The following is a 20698-nucleotide window of genomic DNA, read 5'->3' as shown; positions in this document are numbered from 1 at the left end:
ATCATCCATTCAAATACGCGCACTACCAACCTCAATAAATAGGCAAACATAGTGCATTGTGGGAGCCCTACCATGAAGACCAGGGGGTGAACAAAGCATGTGCAAGCATCTATTGGTATGAGGAATAATTCATCTGATCCACTCCGAGGGATGATTTAACTGCAATATTTAAAGAAATACCTTACATTGCACATTGCAATTGCTTGTTCCCTTTAATCAGAAATTGTTGGATTTCAATCAAAATTTTATATTGAAAGATTTAATAAAAAATTATGGAGTTAAAAGAATATATGATATCTTCATTGACATGAGACCTTTTGGATAGAGTCCAAGAGTAAAGCCATGAGGGTATTAGCCCAAAGTGGACAATATCATATCATTGTGGAGATATGTGGACATCCTTTGTGCGCAACAAATGATATCAGAGTCATGGTTCAGACCAGATACCAAGTGGGGCGATCTTGAATGAAGTTGAGGGTGGCCCCGAAGTAGGTCAGGGTGACCGGATGTTCCTGGGAGGCCAGGAGCAGGTCAGGGTGGCCGAATGCTCGCAGGTAGGCCTGAAGTAGGTCAAGGTGACCGAGCACGGATGCTGGCGGGGGAGGCCCGGAGCAGGTCAAGGTGACCGAATACTTGCAGGGGGCAAGTAGGTCAGGGTGACCGGATGCTCACGGGGAGGCCCGAAGCAGGTCAGGATGATCGAGTACTTGCACCGGGGGCCTAGAGCAGGTCAGGGTGACCGAGTACTTGCGGTGAGACGAGTAGGTCAGGGTGGTCGGATGCTTGCAAGTAGGCCCGAAGTAGGTCAAGGTGACCGGGCGTGGATGCTTGCGGGGAGGTCCAGAGCAGGTCAGGATGACCGGATGCTCGCGGGGAGGCCCGGACTATGAGAATAATTGTGGTCCTTCGTTTGAGGGGAGGATTGTTGGGTTTCAATCAAAGTCCCACATTGAAAGATTTGGTAAAAGATCATTGGGTTAAAAGGATGCATAATATCTCCATTGACATGAGGTCTTTTGGATAGAGTTCAAGAGTAAAGCCATGAGGACCTTGACCCAAAATAAACAATATCATATCATTATGAAAATATATGGACGTCCTTTGGGTACAACAGAAACAATTGAAGAAAACAGAAGGGCAGTTTTACCATCTTCATCTGTCACGTTTGGGTCAGCTCCCCTGTATTTTAATAAGACTATTAGCCAGACGAACAAAATGTAAAGCCAATTTTTTTCCTTTATAAGAATCAGTAATAGCAAACAGAGGCACTATATGTAGGTCTAACACATGCAGCTGAGGTATGTCCATGTATCCAAGTTAAGAAAATAATACAATATCACATCTTATTATAACTTTCTGCAAAAAATATTTCTGGAACTCAGATCAGTCATTAGTGAGAAAATGCAGAGAAAGAAAGGGACTTTGGAATTAGGAAAACATGGTGCAGACATTATGCAAAGTTAAAAACTGCCTTGATAGAGGTTCCCAAAATTCTCCTAAGATGGATATAGATTCAGTCTCAACATTTTTTAACAAAGGAATTCACTAATTTGTCATGTAAATTACCACTATGTTCTTATTGCCTAGTGAAGATAAATACAAAAAAGAATCACTTTAAACCATAAGCAATGAGCTTCTTGAGGATTGTTTAATACTCTACTGATGTGTTTTAATAATTTGGACTCTTACTCTACTTTTGTAGCAGTCTCATACTCATGCCCGAGTCTGAATAACATAGTACTGCACCACTGCAATTTTGAAAATGATAACAATATCCTGAAAAGTTGTTTGGTTGGCAATCTAATGCCAGCAATATGTTTGGCAATTAATCAAAACAGGTCATTTTTAATGTTGGGCACGTATCCCCAAATACAAAATACTAAAAGAACAATAAACACGTTGAATAGTTTCAAAGAATTTGGCGCTAGATCTTATTGTGTTGTACAGACTAATTGTTGTTGCACTGTCTTTTATCCAGATGGTCATAAACCATCCAAACATGGAGCTCGGAACAAACCTAGCTCCCAGGATTTTATACTTAGGGCATCTCCAACCCATCACCAAAACATCAAATTTGGTGTAAATTTAACACCAAATTACTCCGACCCATACACCAAATCTCATCCCAAATATGGTGATATGGTGTTGCACTATTCACATCACCATATTTGGTGATGGAGAGAATTTTTTTTTTGAATTTTATTATATTATTATAAAATCGAATGTAATTAATTAATAATTATTATTTTCTTTATCTTTATTTATAGTATAATTAAATGTAATTATTATTTATTATAAATTTAAATTAAGTGTATTTAATAGCATATTTAAATTTTATTATGTATATTTGTAAATATTTAATTTATTAAAATTATTATTTTAATTATAATTACATGTATAAATTATCGCTAATTTCATAAACATAATACAATAAAATATTAAAAAATTTTATATGCATAAATATAAAATACATTACCCATTACATTGACATACAAAATAAAGATAGTAATGACATTAAATTAAAATATTACTAATACAAACTTAAAAACATGAATAACTAAGCTTAACAAACAAGTACATGGAACAAACGATACTAATAAAGCATACATAAACTTAAAATTACTTTAATAATATTATAATACTAATATTCAGGAAGATCACTCCCCATTTCACTAAAATAATTATGAAATTGCCTGAAAATATTCGTAGGATTCTGAGATTCTTGATCTTCACCTTGATATTGATTAAGTTGTGATCCTTCTCCCTGTATTAGAGATGTTTGAGATCCTTCTCCTTGATGTGCAACTGAATGAGATCCTTGTACTTGCATTCTCTTTTACATAATTCTAATTTGCTCATTGCGAATATATTCACGCATCATCGGGTTAGAGATCGAGTTCAAATCTTTGAATAAAATTTTGATTTCTTCCTTGTAAAGCATAGTATCTACCATTTTTGTAGTAGTAGCAGTACTTGCATTTATTGCCTCAACGAGTTGAACATTAATATTAATTACCTTTGCAATTTGTTCATCATTCTTTTTCTTCATTTTTACTTTTTTCACCCCTGGAGGGCATTTATTAGAAGTAGCACCGCTATCTGAATAAGTGATTTTAAGATTAAAAACAGACACACAAGGAGATGAAGGTGTATGAAATGCTTCCTCGAAGAATTGTTATTCAGATGAACCAGCATTAGCATTTTGTTGTCGCGATTTCATGGATGCAGTATTCATAGTGTCAGTGCCAAAATTTTCAATATCTTTGAGAATATTCCAGATATTGTCACATTTGAAACCCTTTGTGTATTTTGGGTCTTCTGCAAATAACATTTTGGCACAAGTTAACTGCAAGAAAATAAATGAACATCAGTTATGAAGACAATGATATGTATTAATAAATTAGACTTAGATTTTAAAATTTAGATAGTCTAAAATAAATATGAGCATAGTAACTTACAATATCTTGTTCCAATGCTCCACTAGGATTGAGATGTTCGATTTGTCGAATGCAACCTTTCATTTTGGATACTGCACTTATCATAAGAAGTATTCTCTTTTGCAAAGATCTTGGCGGTCGGCTATGATGCACAAAATTTGGATCTGCATGAAACTCTTTCTCAACTCTTGCCCAGAATTGATCCTTCGATTGGTTGATCCCAATGACTGGATTTTGTGAAATATGAAGGTAAACATTGTGGCAAAAGGCGAATACGCTCGCCCCCAGCGCCCCCGCCAACCCGTCCCAAGGCCAACACGGAGGAGGTAAATCATGGGCGACCACTAGCCTTTGGAATAGTGACTAGCACATAAGGGAGGTATTTACCTCAGCTTTGCCGAGATTCGAACCTCAGACTTCATTGTGGCAATACCTAATGCGCTAGCCACTAGACCCATCCGAGGGGACGAAATATGAAGGTAAACATGACAAAAGTGTTTATCTTCTTCAAATGAGTATGAAGCTTGTCGAAGGGTTGCACTCATTTTAGTAGAAGAGAAACTCTCACAAATATTGTTGACATACAATGTGTTATACCAATATCTGGTAAGTCATTATATAGTGAAAAAAATGTAAATATAAAATTATGCAAATTTTGATTCAGTGTCATGTCACGTCGCCTGTTAAACTTGTCCTGATGTTGTCATTGTTGTGTCACGTCATCTGTGCATGGTTGTCCAAATGTGTTCATTGTTAGGTCACGTCATCTGGACACACAAAAATGTGTGTTCAATGCCCGGTCACGTTGCCTGCTAAACTTATCCTAATGTTGTCATTGTTGTGTCACGTCATCTGTGCATATTTGTCCAAATGTGTTCATTGTTAGGTCACGTCATCTGGGCACACAAAAAATATGTGTTCAATGCTCCGTCACATCGCTTGCCAAACTTGTCCCGATGTTGTCATTATTGTGTTACGTCATCTGTGTATATTTATCCAAATGTGTTCATTGTTAGGTCACGTCATCTAGGCACACAAAAATGTGTGTTCAATGTCTGGTCACGTCGCCTGTTAAACTTGTCCCGATGTTGTCATTGTTGTGTCACGTCATCTGGGCACACAAAAATGTGTGTTCAATGCCCGATCATGTTGCCTGCCAAACTTGTCTCGATGTTGTCATTGTTGTGTCACGTCATCTATGCATATTTGTCCAAATGTGTTCATTGTTAGGTCACGTCATCTGGGCACACAAAAATGTGTGTTCAATGCCCGGTCTCGTCGCCTGTCAAACTTGTCCCGATATTGTCATTGTTGTGTCACGTCATCTGTGCATATTTGTCCAAATGTGTTTCATTGTTAGGTCACATCATCTGGGCACACAAAAATGTGTGTTCAATGGTCGGTCACGTCGCTTGTTAAACTTGTCCCGATGTTGTCATTGTTGTGTCACGTCATCTGTGCATATTTGTCCAAATATGTTTATAACATACATTAGAAATGCATATCCCATAAGCAACATATACCTCATCCATTCAATTATCTCAGAAAATGGATAACAATATTGAAGGTTCATCAAATTTATCATCTTCAAGCTCTGATGATGATAACTATGCAGAAAGTTTTGGTGCAAGGCAACAACTGATCGCTCAGGTGATTTCTACCAATAATCAAATTATCTTGAATTATCTCAATGAAGAAAGCAACAAAAGCATGCATTGAGGCTCAATTCCTGGTCATAAGATGATCAATCGTAATCATGAAGCTGCTGATCGTGATCTATTTAATGATTATTTCGCCGAAAATGCATTGTATAATGATGCAATGTTTCGAAGAAGATTCAGAATGGGACGGAATTTATTTATGCGTATCTGTGATATTGTTACTAATCATGACAACTATTTTATACAAAGAAGATATGGGCTTGGAAGACTTGGTTTGTCACGCTTGCAAAAAATAACAGCTGCATTTCGGATATTGGCGTACGGTGTACCGGTAGATGTTACTGATGAGTACATTAAAATAGGGGAATCAACTGCTATTGAAAGTGTGAAACGATTTTGTCATGCTGTTGATGAAGTTTTTGGAGGACAGTACCTACGATCTCCAAATGCTCACAATGTTGCTAAGCTACTTCATATTGGTGAGCTAGGGGTTTTCCAGGTATGTTAGGTAGCCTAGATTGCATACATTGGAGATGACAAAATTGTCCAACAGCTTGGGCAGGACAATTTTCTGGTCGTAGTGGAAAGCCAACAATTATTCTAGAAGCTGTAGCCGATTATGATTTGTGGATTTGGCATGCGTATTTTGGGTTGCCAGGATTGAACAATGATATTATTGTACTTGAGTCTTCTCATCTTTTTGCTAATCTTGCTGCAGGTATTACAATTCCTGCTCGTTATGTCATTCAAGGAAAAGAGTACAATATGGGTTACTATTTAGCTTATGGTATATATACAAAATGGTCAACACTTGTTCAAACGATTCATGCTCCACAAGGTCGAAAGAATAAATTATTTGCATTGAAGCAAGAAGCATGTAGAAAGGATGTTGAGCGAGCATTTGGCGTGCTCCAATCATGCATTGTAATTGTTGCAGGACCTTCATGTTTTTGGTAGAAAAATATTTTACATGATATACTGACATCATGTATTATTATGCATAATATGATAGTTGAAGATGGACGTGATTTAAATGCACCAATCGTGGAATACTTTGAAGTGCCGACTCTAGATGTTGAGCCCGCAGTAGATGATGGTACTCGATTTGAAGAGTTTCTAGCTCGATACAGACAAATCAAAGACAAAGAAGCTCATATTGCCCTTCAAAATGCATTAATTGAGCATTTGTGGGAACAATATAGTAATTCTGAAAGTTAAAGTATTGTAATATTGTATTTTCAATTAAGTATCCTTGTTTGTTTTAAATATAAAATAGTAAAATATTTTATCCTAATTGTGTGTGATTTTATAATGTTTTTAAAATATATTTATGCCTGAGTAATTATATAATAAAATTAAAAATAATATATATATATATATATATATATATATATATATATATATATATATATATATATATATATATATATATATTAGTTGTATATTGAATTTTTTAAAAAAATAAAAGATCAAATATTAAGAAGTATTAATTTTAAATATAATAATTATCATATAAAAAAATTAATAAGAATAATAGAATATTCTAAAGAATATTTCTTTTTGGTGTGATATGGTGTTGATGGGTTGGAGTTAAAATTGCACCATTTTAGTGTGAAAATTACACCAAATTTGATGATGTGAGTTCGAGATGATCTTATGGCACCTATTTTTTAAAGAAGGCATGCACTGGTAGTTTCTTTAGTCGGCAAAAAAGTGGAAACCAATAAATATTATTGGTTTATAACAACCAAAACTGCAGGGAAAAAAAACATTTGCAATCCAGGACTTCATTATCATTACCTAGAGACATCCTCTGTTTGGGAGGAGGTGAGTAAAGGGGAGGAAAGGGTAAACATGGATAAAAAGAATTTTTACACTTGTTTGGAAGAGAGTGAGTCATGAAGGGGAAGGGGAGAGAAGGGTAAAGCTTCCCCTTGTATGCTCGGGAATCAGTGAAATTTCTTACACCCCAATTTGGGGTGTAAGGAAGGGGAAGAAGAAATTATTCTAATTTTATCCTTATTTATTTTTTCACATGTAGATTTATTAAAAAAATAAGAGGATATTTTTATAAATTTGTATATTTAACCTTCATTTCCATCCCTTTCCTCTCAAATGAACTTTCCCTCCTTTCCAAACAAGGGTAAGATAAATATATTACTTACCTTTCTTTCCCTTTCCTTCTCCTTCCTTTCCCTTCCATTAATGAATCTTACCTCACCCCATACAAACAGAGGGTAAGTTGCCATTAGTTGTTGATGGTAAAGATTTTTCCCAGATGGAGTTTGCAAATGTGTTACCCAGTGATTGAAAGAGATTAATAACAGAACGTTCCCACACTCTAACATCAAGTGTTAGAGACTCACCTGCAATAGCAATTTTATATATTCTAAAATTATCCCAATAAATGAAAATACAACTGATCACAAACACTACTATAAATGATCAACCTTCAGCCCAAATCTTTCAACATAAGCTAAATCTAAAAAAGAACCATAATTTAAGGATGGCCCACCTCTCAGTTGTTGCTCAGATTAGTAAAATATCCAGTGTACTCAATACACTAAGGTATCTAAAACCTTGCACTCTTCTATCTAAAGGAAAATTCCCAGAAGGTTAAATTGTAGTTTTTCCAGTCTGTTTAGAGGTGCAAGCTTCATCAGCATTAGCTTCAATTATTTCTCATCAGTATGACTGAGACTGCCTAATTACAAGCATCCTGTACATGTCTGATTTGAATAAACTCATCTTTTAAGGTAGGAAACACTTGTTCAGGCTTCAACAACTAAGGATCATGCAACAGGAAACAGTAATTTAAATTTCACAAAACAACTAAAGTCAGAGAAGAGATTTTAGCTTAAGACAATTCCATGCAAATTAGCAAGTAGTCTAACTTTGAATTCTAGACAGAACTTTTGTATGCTAACTTGACATCGATCCAAGACTTACCTTCGACATATGCACGCCAAGATTGCGGTGAACACCAGAACACTCAATGCAAAGAACTCCAAGGTTCAGGGATGCCCAATCCGGTTCAGCAGCACCACAATCAGCACACATGTTGCTACCACACTTTCTATAGTGCATCAATTGGTTTATCATGCTTCAAGTTGAACCTATGTTGCTGTGAGCTTCTGATAGAACGGTCTTGATGGACACTAAAACTGCTCTTTTGAATTGATGAATCTTCATTTACAAACTGTTCAAGATCAGTAGAGCTGCTGAACGAGCTAATTTCACTAGGTGCTCTACAATGCCCACCACTTGATAGGCTTGTGAGACACTGAAATTTTCCAGCCAAAAAAAAAGGAAAAATCAAGTGACCATCACTCAGCATACATGCAAGGATAAAAAATGCTTCATCACCTACCTGTTCAGGTGACTGAGAGCTCAGCAGAGAAGCAATGACACCGGTTATTTTTTCAATCCAATCCATCTGATCCATAACACTCTCTGACTGCATCAACCAAAAACGACAAAATAATGTGAACAGTGTATGATATTGATGTAATAACTTTGCTGTCAGTGTCTTAAAAACTATTAATGTATTAACTCTGATGTAGACAGCTTAAAAACTATTAATGTATTAACTTTTATGTAGGCTGCCTACAAATTAACTTCAAAAACAACAGACTAGTTCGTTTGGAACAAGCACAAATAATATGCTCCCTTTGCTATAGGCATGTACTATATGTCACACAAAAAATAAGTTAGAACCAGTTGAGGCTTAGTAGTTGCCTAAGATTCTACTTTTATTGTTGAAGTTAGCAGGTTGACGGTATGGCATGCAACAGACTTTGTAGGCTTTGTAGGCTTAAAACAAATGCAGGAATAGCAAGCAGAAAGATAAGTCATAATTGGAATGTAAATCCTACATGGATGCCTTTGTAGGCTTGTAACATATATTAATATAGTTAGTCATCAACATTCTGTTGGAACTAGCGAACATGATTCAACAGAGAAATAATGCATTACTTGTTTGAAGTAACGAAGATGGGCATCCATAGTTGATCCACTAACAGCCTCCAAAAACTCATCTCTTCTTTGCCTCTGCGTTAGAAGTAGCAGTAACCTAGCGATAATAAGGAAACACGATATGACACCATGCATTTGTAACAAGGCAGAGTAGAACTTTCTGACTATGAGAATTTTGTAAAAAAAAATGTAAATAGTAAGATATACCAGATTAAAACTAGCTTGCTCAAACGAAGATTAGCACTGTGAAGCTCCGGCAACGTAAATAAAAGTGTTAGCTTAATCCACTCAAAAGGAAAACATTTGCAACAAATATAAATATATACATAATTATATTGTACATCTTCTAAGACTGTTGCTACATCTGCTCTTGTGCTTTTCTTCAGTGATAAGTACTTTTTACGTGCCTGTGGGATGAAGCATGAGAATGACCCATTTAAAGAGGAATAATAGGATACGAAAGATAATCGAGGTAGTTTTATAGAAATGCATGTCACATTACTTTGGGAGTCTATAAACTAGAAGTAATGTGTCTTTGTCCTTTAGATGCACCTGAGTCCGCGGCTCCTCTCCGTGTCATTCTTCATGTTGCCTTGAAGTCCGCTTCCTTCGGCTTCTCTCCATTGCTCCTCGTCCGGCAGTCCCTCGGATGTCTATCACACCATCCTTCTCCGACTCAAGGATCCGAATCTTTGGATGAGCTTTCCAAACTTGGTCGTACCAAGTTCCTCATGTGTTTCACCAAGTCCTGCATAACTCAAACACATATGAAAGTCTAACTTAAACTCACACACACATCAAAACCATGATCATACCAATCAAACTTAAGTCGATTACACCAACACATTACATAGGTTACGAGTTTTGGACGATTGAGATCGCGCGGATTTGACGTGACAATCAATTGAGAGCAGGCCCAATCGATTGGGAACCCTAGAAGCATAAATATAAAGGTGATAACGAAGTTCAAACGCAATAACTCTTCACTCCACTTCTTCTCAGATTCTCACCGCCGGTTATTGAATGCCTTGAAGCAAAGTGTTGCTATATTTCCAAATATCAAGAGGCGTTTTCAAACAAGAAGAGAGCATCATTATTGTAAATCTTGTAAGATTTCATTTGTATTTGCTTTTATCTTCTTCTTATTGTATTGAGAGTCTTGTACGAGGTTTCTCCACCTCCGGATTATTCCGAGAAGGAGTATTTTGCATAGTAGAGAGAGTGTCGTGTGTGGATCTTTGGATTAGTCACATTTTCATGAGGTGGATATTAAATAAAATCCTTTGTGTTATCATTGAGAGCTTGCTTTGAGTATTTCCACTGCAAAAGATTATCATCGACGAAGCGAGCGAATTATTCACCCTCCTCTAGCTCCCGGAGTGTCCCAACACAGCCCTAGGTTGTTATGTTCTTATAAGAACTTATTGTAAGAGGTTTTTTCACCTTCAAAAGGTATCCGAAAAGGAGAAGATTATAATGGTAGGAGATCACTAAGATTAGACATTGAATTAGTCGCTTTAACAGACGAATACCAAGTGATCCTGTCAAGAATCTGAGAAGATCGAACTGCCGGTATGACATGTCTGGTATATTGACCGCATCCCCATGACCCGGATGGTGAGCTGTCTTCTATATTGACCAAGTCATCGGAAGACCTCCGGTCAATGCTACCTGCAGCCAGTGACCGGGTTGCCCCGGTCCCTGATACCCCGATACCCACAAATATATAAGCAATCGAATAATAGCAGAACAATAAAATAAATGTAGGACGAGTACGATGACGTACCATGGCCCCGGGGGGCGCCCTCGAATGGATCGGTGAGCTGGTCGCACTACTGATCGAGTCGTCACGACCCTGAAGGATAGATGAATGTGCCATCCGAGGAGCTAGATCTACCCGCCGGGAGCCGAGTGTAACCTGGATTCTGCAAATAATAGGCTGACCGAGAGCTAATAGTGGCACGCCAGTCGAGAAATGACATTGGCACGTAGGCCGGACACTCCATAATAGCACATAGGCCGAAATATAACGGTGGCTCGCAGCCAGCACAGTACCAAAAGCACCCGTCGGCGTGGATCGGAGGATGACAACAACTGTGAGAACAGTGGTGGTCCTGGATCGGCTGATGACTGTCGCTGTAGGTGGCATCAGAGAGCGGCAGTGGACAATAGAAGTGTCGGCAGTGGGCCAGTGGCCGCTGGACTTGACGGCGACCGCTAGATGAGGCAGAGCCGGTCGAGGGAGATGATATAGTGGTCCGTGTGAGGAGGGAAGCGTGAGGGCAGCGGCGCGCGCGAGGGAGAGAGGCGACAAGGAAGATAGCGTAGTGGCGTCGGCGCGCAGAAACGAGAGCCCAAAGATGGTCGTCGCCGGCGGATCTCTCCGACAGTTCCGGTGAGGGACCAAGAAGAAGCCTTTTCTTCAGTCCATGGTGGCGGCGGCAGTGGTCGCGTGGAGAGGGAGGTGGTTGTTGCTCGCCTCGCTGGCCGTCTACGTGAATGAGAGAGAGGAGGCGGCGGTCGCTGGCGTCACCAGCGAGGCGCGTGAAGGAGAGAGGCAGTGGCGGCGTCGGAGGTGGGAGGCAACATGACAGCGTGGACGACCCTGGCGGCGTCGACTCGATGAGTGGCGACGTCACTCCCCCCCGGCCCCGTCTATTGAAACCCCAAGGTTGTTTTCGTGTGATCAACAAGTTAAGTTAGGTCCTGTGTGTATTTAACCTTGTGTCTAAGTGTGCAGGAGCTTAGGAACATAGGTAGTCAAGCGGAAGACACAGCTATCGAGAAGGACGGCAGTCCGAGGGACGAGGTGCTGCGGAAGAGTACACCGGCGGACGAGAAGGAAGCGCGCGGTGGTTCCGAGGGACGAAAGCTGTAGCGGAAGATTGCTCGGGGAGCAAGAGACGCAGCTAGCGAGAAGGACAGCATGCGGTGCGTCCGAGGGACGAAGACTGCGGATGAGTACGCCGGCGGACGAGAAGGAAACACGCGGCGATTCCGAGGGACGAGAAGCCGGAGGGAAGCCCACTCGAGAAGACCGGAAGTTGGGTTCGGGTGAGCCCTTTTCCGGATGGCAGAGATCACCCAAGCAAGCAGATCCGGAGTAGAAGACCCGGACTGAGCCGAACCAAACCGGAGCAGTGGTCCCCGGATGAAAAAGTCAACATTGGTTGACTTTGGGCTCCGGGGCGCCCGGAGCAGCCCGGGGCGCCCAAAACCCTTCCGGGGGGCCAGACCCAGTATTTTGACCAGATCGAGTCAAAACTCGATCTGAACATTTGGAGATAAAATTTATCCCCCCCAGGGCACTCGGAACCCTTCCAGGCGCCCCGACCAAGGCTATAAATATAGCCTTGGTCCTGAAGCTTTCAATCAATTCAGAACTCAAGCATTTCTTTCAAACACTTGTACGCTCTCTGTAGTTAGCTTATATTTCCTGAGCTTTTTCGTTGTAAGAGGCTTCTCCGCCTGAAGGAGACTGATAGTGCGATCATCTTTCTTGGATTAACAACCACCCCGGTTGTAACCAAGTCAAATCTGGTGCCTCTTCTTTTTCTTGCTTTTTCTTGTTTAAGTTAATTTTATGCAAGTGTTAGTTTAAGAGTTGGAGAAGGGTTTTTATTTTTATTTTTACAGGGTTATTCAACCTCTCCTTCTAGCCAGCCCAACGGTCCTACACCGTCGGCATACCCCGCAGTAGAGAGAAGACGAACCTGTCGGGGAGGAGCGGGATGCATCGCGACCCTCCACAGTCGCGTTTGCCGGCGAGAGGAGAGGGAGAGAAGAGAGGAGGCAATCTCGCCGGCCAAGGGTGGCCGCCGCCAGAGAAGAGGAGGAGGAGCAGTGTCGTGAGCGGGGTCGGTGGCGAACTAGGCGGAGGCAGCAGCTCCCCGTCTCTCTGCTCGGTGGCGGCGGAAAAAACAAAGCACGAAGCCTCCCCCTTGGATGACGAATAGTGCGCCTCTTAAAACAAAAACCCTACTCCAGTCAAATGACCAAACTACCCTCTTTCTCTTTATTCCCTTTGGGCCCAGGCACATCCGCATCACAAGCCTCTCCTTTAAGTCTAGTCGAAGGAGGCACGAGTCCAACTGACTGGACAGTCTATCACAAAAGTTGAATAATTCTCAATATATCGAGTCAAATCACGGAACCCATCGTATAATGCCACGCGAGTGGTTGTTATAGTAATGATGTCGCATGAGATGGTAACGGTGTCGAGCGGATCAAGTCGATAACCAGACTGATGGCGAGCAAATGAAAAACATCAAGCGAGCGACGAGTAAAATGATAGTCGACCGAGCGGCACGCGGGATGCCGAGTAGACCGAGCGAACGAGCGGGCAATGCCGAGCGGGTGACCGAGAAAGTGTCGGCCAATTGACCGTAAGATGCTGACTAGACCATCGAGAGAATGTTGAGCATTTGACCAAGTAATTTAACTGTGGCCGAACGGATGGCTGAGCGATACCGGTCGGACAACTACAAGAGTGCTAAATGAGCGACCCAGAGAGTGTCGACTGGACAATCGTAAAATGACAATCGGATTACCGTAAAATGCGACCGGGTGATTAGAAAATATTAACCAGGTGACCATAAAATGTCGACCTGACGACCATCAGGATGTAGACCAAAACAAGCGCGTGGCTAAGGGGACGATCGGGCGTAGGATCAGGCGGCCCAGAGAATGCTGACCAAGCGACGAAAAAATAGGGTCGAGCGGCCGCCAGGCAAGCTATCGGGCGAATACTGAGCGAGAGACAAAGCAGCGCTAGGCAGGAGTGGAGTCCGAAAACTGAGCGGGAGCATAGCCTGTGAAATCGAGTGCGCAGAGACGAAAGTCGTGAGTCGAACGGGCGCATCGCACGTGAACTGAACTGGAGTGTATCCCGTGAGTCGATGGCGCATGGAAGTGAAATTTATGAGCCGAACGGGCAGAGCCTATGAGATATCCTGGTCCGAAACCAGTGGAAATACTCTTGTCCGTGACCATCGGCTATAGCTCGACCCCGAACGGGGGAGATAAGATGCTCTGATATGCTCCGTGACCATTGAAGACCGTTCGACCCCGAATGGGAGGGGGATATGAGATCCGATATACTGGTCCGAGATCAGTGAAGATCACTCGACCCCGAACGGGGGAGATAGAATATCCTATAAGACTGGTCCGAGACCAGTGACGGTCGCTCGACCCTGAACGGGAGATATAGAATATCCGATAAGACTGGTCCGAGACCAGTGACGTCCGCTCGACCCCGAATGGGGGAGATAGAATATCTAATGAGACTGGTCCGAGACCAGTGATGTCCACTCGACCCCGAACGGAGGAGATCAAATATCTGAAGCTGGTCTGAGACCAGTTAAGACCGCTCGACCTCGAACGGGAGAGATAGAATATCCAATAAGACTGGTCCGAGACTAGTGACGGCCGCTTGACCCCTAACGGGGGAGATAGAATATCTGATGAGATTGGTCTGAGACCAGTGACGCCTGCTCGACCCCGAACGGGGGAATCAAATATCTGAAGCTGGTCCGAGACCATTGAAGACCACTCGACCCCAAACGGGGGAGATAGATGCTCTGATAAGCTGGTCCGAGACCAGTGAAGACTACTCGACCCCAAACGGGGGAGATACATGCTCTGATAAACTGATCCGAGACCAGTGAAGACCACTCAACCTCGAACGGGAGAGATAGATATTCTGATAAGCTGGTCAGTGGAGACACGGGTTTAAGGTCGCCGCTCGATCGCCGGTCGAGACTTGGGTTTAACATCGCCGCTCGACGGTTTGGTGCATACACGGGTTTAAGGTCGTCGCTCGACTGCCGGTGGAGGCCTAGGTTTAACATTGTCGCTTGACGATCTTCACAGGGGTTTTTAGTCGTCGTTCGACTCTGGGGTTTATAGTCGTCGCTGGACTCTGGGGTTTATAGTCGCCACTCGACTTCTAGAGCTTGTGGCTCTAATATAACTCAAACTCGTCTGATCAACTCGAGAGTCTTCGACAACGAGCCCGTGGCTCTAATAAAATATAAACCCAGCCGCTCAGCACGGGGTCTTCGATAATGAGCTCGTGGCTCTAATAAAATATAAACTCGGTCAATCGACACGGGAGTCTTCGACAACGAGCCTGTGGCTCTAATAAAATTATAAACCCGGCCGATCGGCACGGGGTCTTCGACAATGAGCTCGTAGCTCTAATAAAATATAAACTCGGTCGATCGGCACGGGGTCTTCGACAATGAGCTCGTGTCTCTAATAAAATATAAACCCGGTCGATCGGCACGGGAGTCTTCGACAATGAGCCTATGACTCTAATAAAATATAAACCTGGTCGATCGACACGGGGTCTTTGACAAGAAGCTCGTGGCTCTAATAAAATATAAACCCGACCGGTCAACACGGAGTCCTCACTTGGGGAACTATGATAGATTCTATGATCGAAAAAGAAAATATAACGAAAAAACTGACCTGCCGACCAGCAGAGGATCTGACTCAATTTCTCAACTCCCGAATACCCGTGGAGTGAGGAGAATATGATATACTCGTCGAAATCCATCAAGGTCATGAGTATGGCAAAATTTTCCACCGTCGTCCATCTTCACGTTCCCGATTAGGTGCGTTTCCACAGACGACGCCAAATATGATCCTATCGGGAATCTGAGAAGACGGAACTGCCGGTGTGACGTGTCTGGTATGTTGACCGCATCTCCATGACCCGGATGGTGAGCTGTCTTCTGTGTTGACCAAATCATCGGAAGACCTCCGGTCAATGCTACCTGTAGCCAGCAATCGGGTTATCCCTGTCCCTGATACCCCGATGCTCGAAGCGGGTCCCACGAATATATAAGAAATCGAATAATAACAGAACAATGAAATAAATGTAGGACGAGTATGATGACGTACCCTAGCCCCGGGGGGCGCCCTCGGATGGATCGGTGAGCTGGTCGCACTGTTGATCGAGTCGTCACGACCCTGAAGGATAGATGAATGTGTCATCTGAGGAGCTGGATCTGCCCGCTGGGAGCCAAGCGTGACCTAGATTTGGCAAACAACAAGCCGACCGAGAGCTAATAGCGGCACGTCGGCTGAGAAATGACACCGACACGCAGGTCGGGATATAATATCAGCAAGTAGGCTGGACACACCATAACAGCGCATAGGCCGAAATACAATGGTGGCTCGCAGACCAACACAGTACCAAAAGCGCCCGTCAGCATGGATCGGAGGATGACAATAGCTGTGGATCAGTGGTGGTCCTGGATCGGCTGATGACTGTCGTTGTAGGTGGCATCGGAGAGCGGCAGTGGCCAATAGAAGTGTCGGCAGTGGCCACTGGACTCGATGGCGGCCGCTAGATGCGACAGAGCCGGTCGAGGGAGACGGCATAGTGGTCCGTGCGAGGGCAACGACGCGCGCGAGGGAGAGAGGTGACAAGGAAGATGGCGCAGTGGCGTCGGCACGCAGAAAGGAGGAGAGGGCCCAAAGATGGTCGTCGCCGGCGGATCTCTCCGGAAGTTGCGGCGAGGGACCAAGAAGAAGTCTTTTCTTCGGTCCATGGTGGCGGCGGCAGCGATCGCGTGGAGAGGGAGGTGGTTGTTGCTCGCCTCGCTGACCGTCTACGTGAATGAGAGAGAGGAGGCGACGGTCGTTGGCGTCACCGGCGAGGCGCGTGAAGGAGAGAGGCAGTGGCGGCGTCGGAGGTGGGAGGCAACACGGCAGCGTGGACGACCCTGGCGACGTCGACTCAATGAGTGGCGACGACACTCCCCCCAGCCCCGTCAGCATGCCCCGTAGTAGAGAGAAGACGAACCTGTCGGGGAGGAGCGGGGTGCATCGCGACCCTCCACGGTCGCGTCTGCCGACAAGAGGAGAGGGAGAGAAGAGAGGAGGCAATCTCGCCGGCCAAGGGTGGTCGGCGCTGAAGAAGAGGAGGAGCAGGGTCATGAGCGGGGACGGTGGCGAACTAGGCGGAGGCAGCAGCTCCCCGTCTCTTTGCTCGGTGGCGGCGGAAAAAACAAAGCACGAAGCCTCCCCCCTTGGATGACGAACAATGCGCCTCTTAAAACAAAAACCCTACTCCAATCAAATGACCAAACTGTTCTCCTTCTCCTTATTCCCTTTGGGCCCTGGCACGTCCACATCACCAAGTAAAATCTTAGAATTGTGCATATGACATCAAGTTTGAGTCAAGTTTTTTGTTGCACATTCGAACGATGAGGAAAAGATCAAGATGAAGCGAACGAAGCTATTCACCCTTAGCTCGCATCAATCGTAACAAATCTAAGTTGGTAGTTAAGTATTCTCTAGGGATAACCTTATAAAAAAATTTTTTATCTCTTTTCTTGATTATTAAAAAATTAATTTATTATTTATTATTTTTACTTTTGAATATAACCAGATGTTTGATCTCATTTATAAAACTTATTAGTTATAATCGGACACCTAATATATCATATAGGAAAAAAAAATACACAATGACTACCAAATTTGATCGAGTTCCTATATAATATTGAGTACTGATAGGTGTAAATGAATTGAGTCACTTCGTGAGTTTTTTTTAAGCCGGTTCGATAAATATTTGATTCATACTTAAACTTATTGAATTCTAATATGTTCAAACTTTTTTTCGAGCCGAATTCGGACTCAAATTATTTAGTTCGATAGTTCACGAGCTGTCCGTGAATTTTAATATTTTATTAATATAATATAATTATATATTAAATAAATAAATTTTGAACAATTAACACATTAGAATTTTTCGAGTCAAACTTAAACCTGAACTTTGATTCAAGTTGAATCCGAACAAAAAATTTTAAAATTTACGGACTACGAATCGAGCTCAAACTCGAATAAAACTAATTCAAGCTCAATTAGAATCTTAGATTTTTTTTTCATATTCGGTTTAATTCGATTTATTTACCTCTAATCAAAATATTAGATTATAGTACCCGATTGCTGTGCCAAATTTATTAAAATTTAAATAAAAAATTAATCCAATTAATGATTGGAATATTAAAAATCTTAATTTTCTTAATGACGTTATTATAACGGTAAAGGGATTTATTTTACGTTCAAAATAAAATAAAATTTAATGATCATAATTAAAAATTCCTCCTCTGTGATAAGCTGTGGGCCCCATTGCAAGATCAAATGGCGATGAGAAGATTCTTTAAGGATAGAATTTTTAGTCGGAATTGTAAATATTTTATTTTCATTTTTTTGACAGATAATTAAAAAGATGTGAGCTGAAAAGCGTTAATTTAATTATTCCTTGCTAATTATTCCCAAGGAAATTAATTAATAATTAATTAACCAAACTCAAATGTATATTTTTCTCAAATTTGGACACTATTACTAATTAAGATTTTTAAGATATATTTTCTTTATGAAATATTAGTTTAAGTAGTTGGCACTACATTTGGTTTTTAAATCAACATTAGGATGATGGTTGGCCCTCACAATTATTTATTGAATGAGCAACGGTTTACTGGAATGAAAAAAAAAAACTATTAATATGAATATTAGAATGAATATGAAAATAAATATCCAATTCTCTGATGGATACTGGTGAATAGGATGAAAACTAAAAGATAAGGAAACTTAATGATTAAAAAAAATATACAAAATCATACATTCAAACACCATATATTTTTTTTAAAAAGAAAGACACTGCATACAAATGTTTATAACATCAAACACTACCTACATAAGCAACTGACTAATTAATGGAGCTTGAAGGAGGCTGCCAATACAAACGTACCCAAGTTATAGGAAAAGCGTAGGTAGAATACACTTGCAAATATCTTATGTGAGACATTCCGTGATAGCAGGCAGAGAGCATTGGATCTCGAATTATATCGTCATCTGTAAAATATATAGAATTAGGTGTTAACAGTGGAAAATCACAGGCAGAAACGCAAATTGGGTTGCGGCCGTCCAAGAATACACTGAAGTTTCCCAACTCCTTCGCTTCTAGTCTTAGAAGCACCTTATCCGCCACCAACCTGTTACGTTATCCTCTGTTTGGGAGGAGGTGAGTAAAAGAGAGGGAAAGATAAATATGGGTAAATAGAATTTTTACACTTGTTTGGGAGAGAGTGAGCCATGAAAGGGAAGGGGAGAGAAGGGTAAAGCTTCCCCTTGCATGTTCGGGAATCAGCGAAATTCCTTACACCCCAATTCATGGGAAGGGGAGAGAAGGGTAAAGCTTCCCTTTGCATACTCGGGAATCAGCAAAATTCCTTACACCCCAAATTGGGGTGTAAGGAAGGGTAAGGAAAAATTATCCCAATTTGATCCTTATTTATATTTTCACATGCAGATTTATTAAAAAAATAAGAGGATATTTTTATAAATTTATATATTTAACCTTCATTTTCATCCCTTTGAACTTTCCCTCCCTTCCAAACAAGGACAAGATAAATATATTACTTCCCCTCCCATCCCCTTCTATCCCCTTCCATTAATGTATCTTATCTCACCCCATCCAAACAGAGGGTAAGGAGATAATAAACTCTTCCAAGTCCATAGTTTTTTTTGGTCTTTTACTTGGCTTCTCCTCATGTATCACGACCCTGTAAACCTTGACAGAGATGGTCTTCGTAAGATCTTCATTTCTCTCCCTCCAAATACTCAAAAGATCTCCCTGAGGAGTCTCAAGCAAGTAGTGTAGGTCGTCACGATGTAGAGCTCGACCCACCACTCTAAATCTGGGCATTTCGCCATGTTCAAATTGGGCCTCGTCTAGATCACAAACATACACTTCTGAAAGTGTACTCATATACAGTTTACCTTTATGGAAGACCATATTTTCAACTGAAATGGGGTTCCGTAGATCGAACCAATGCTCGCCGCCGCAGCGGGTGAAAAAGATTCTCCCGTGAGGATATTGGATGAGCGCGACGGTGTAGCCATCTCCGAGCGATGGATCAGCAGATAGGGTTGCTTTCAGATGACACTGATATAAAATCCAGTTGCCACGGATAGAACTAATTCCGCGCCGTACCTGCTCTTCTTCGTTCACTGATTTCGGAATCGCAAAGCCGAGTAGGCGCCCTGCAGTGTCGCGGATGGGGTTGATGCCCTCGGAGGAGAAGAGGCGAGGGAGGTCGATCTGCAGGCCGGTGATCGGGTTCAGCAGTTGCACTTGAAGGCGGACGTCGATCGTGATGATCCAACCGTGAGCAGAGCCGAGGAAGAGTCGGTCGATTATGGGAGGATCCGGAACGGGGATGGTGTACATCCTTCGCTCGTCGAAAGCGTAGAAGGTGACGGCGGATGGGTCGTCGCGGGGATTGTGGTTAAGCACGAGCCAGGGGCTCTGCCCGCGGAACTTAAAGCATCTGCCGCGCGTGGACAGATCACGGACGGCAGCCGACCACGAAACACAGACGGCGGCCGAGCGGAGAAATTGAGGAAGGGAGAGTTTGGAGAAGATGAGGGAGAAGACATCTAGGGGGAGACCAGCCCAGCCGCCGCCGCAGCCAGCCATGGGAGGAGAATCTATGTCGATGGTCATGTGGCGGCGATAAGGCCTGGATTTTATAATCTGTTTTCTCATGATTTCTTTCCAAATATTTCTCAATAATCCTTATTTTTTTCCTCAAATTTCAGATAGTGTGT

At 42.1% G+C, this 20698-nt stretch overlaps 1 protein-coding gene across 1 annotated transcript; it reads right to left on the bottom strand.

Moving 5' to 3' along the window:
* Window positions 1-1713: 1713 nt before the first annotated feature.
* LOC122008887 lies at window positions 1714-3521 on the bottom strand. Its single transcript, XM_042564790.1, has 4 exons — window positions 3459-3521; window positions 3190-3346; window positions 3017-3099; window positions 1714-1800 (listed from the first exon to the last, which is right to left on the bottom strand). Exons 1-4 carry the CDS (start codon window positions 3519-3521, stop codon window positions 1714-1716), a joined length of 390 nt encoding a protein of 129 aa, XP_042420724.1.
* Between the last annotated feature and the right edge of the window lie 17177 nt (window positions 3522-20698).

Source organism: Zingiber officinale, chromosome 1A, assembly GCF_018446385.1.
Source record: "Zingiber officinale cultivar Zhangliang chromosome 1A, Zo_v1.1, whole genome shotgun sequence".
NCBI lineage: Eukaryota > Viridiplantae > Streptophyta > Magnoliopsida > Zingiberales > Zingiberaceae > Zingiber > Zingiber officinale.
This window is presented reverse-complemented; position numbering and strand designations above follow the sequence as displayed.

Bases quoted from the DNA above. Each gene is read 5' to 3' on its own strand.
- LOC122008887 (XM_042564790.1), bottom strand. From the start codon at position 3,521: ATGAAAGGTTGCATTCGACAAATCGAACATCTCAATCCTAGTGGAGCA. The intron at 3,347-3,458 runs GTAAGTTACTAT...ATTTTCTTGCAG, and splicing joins GAGCATTGGAACAAGATATT to TTAACTTGTGCCAAAATGTT. The intron at 1,801-3,016 runs GTAATTAATATT...TGCTGGCATTAG, and splicing joins ATGATGAACAAATTGCAAAG to ATTGCCAACCAAACAACTTT.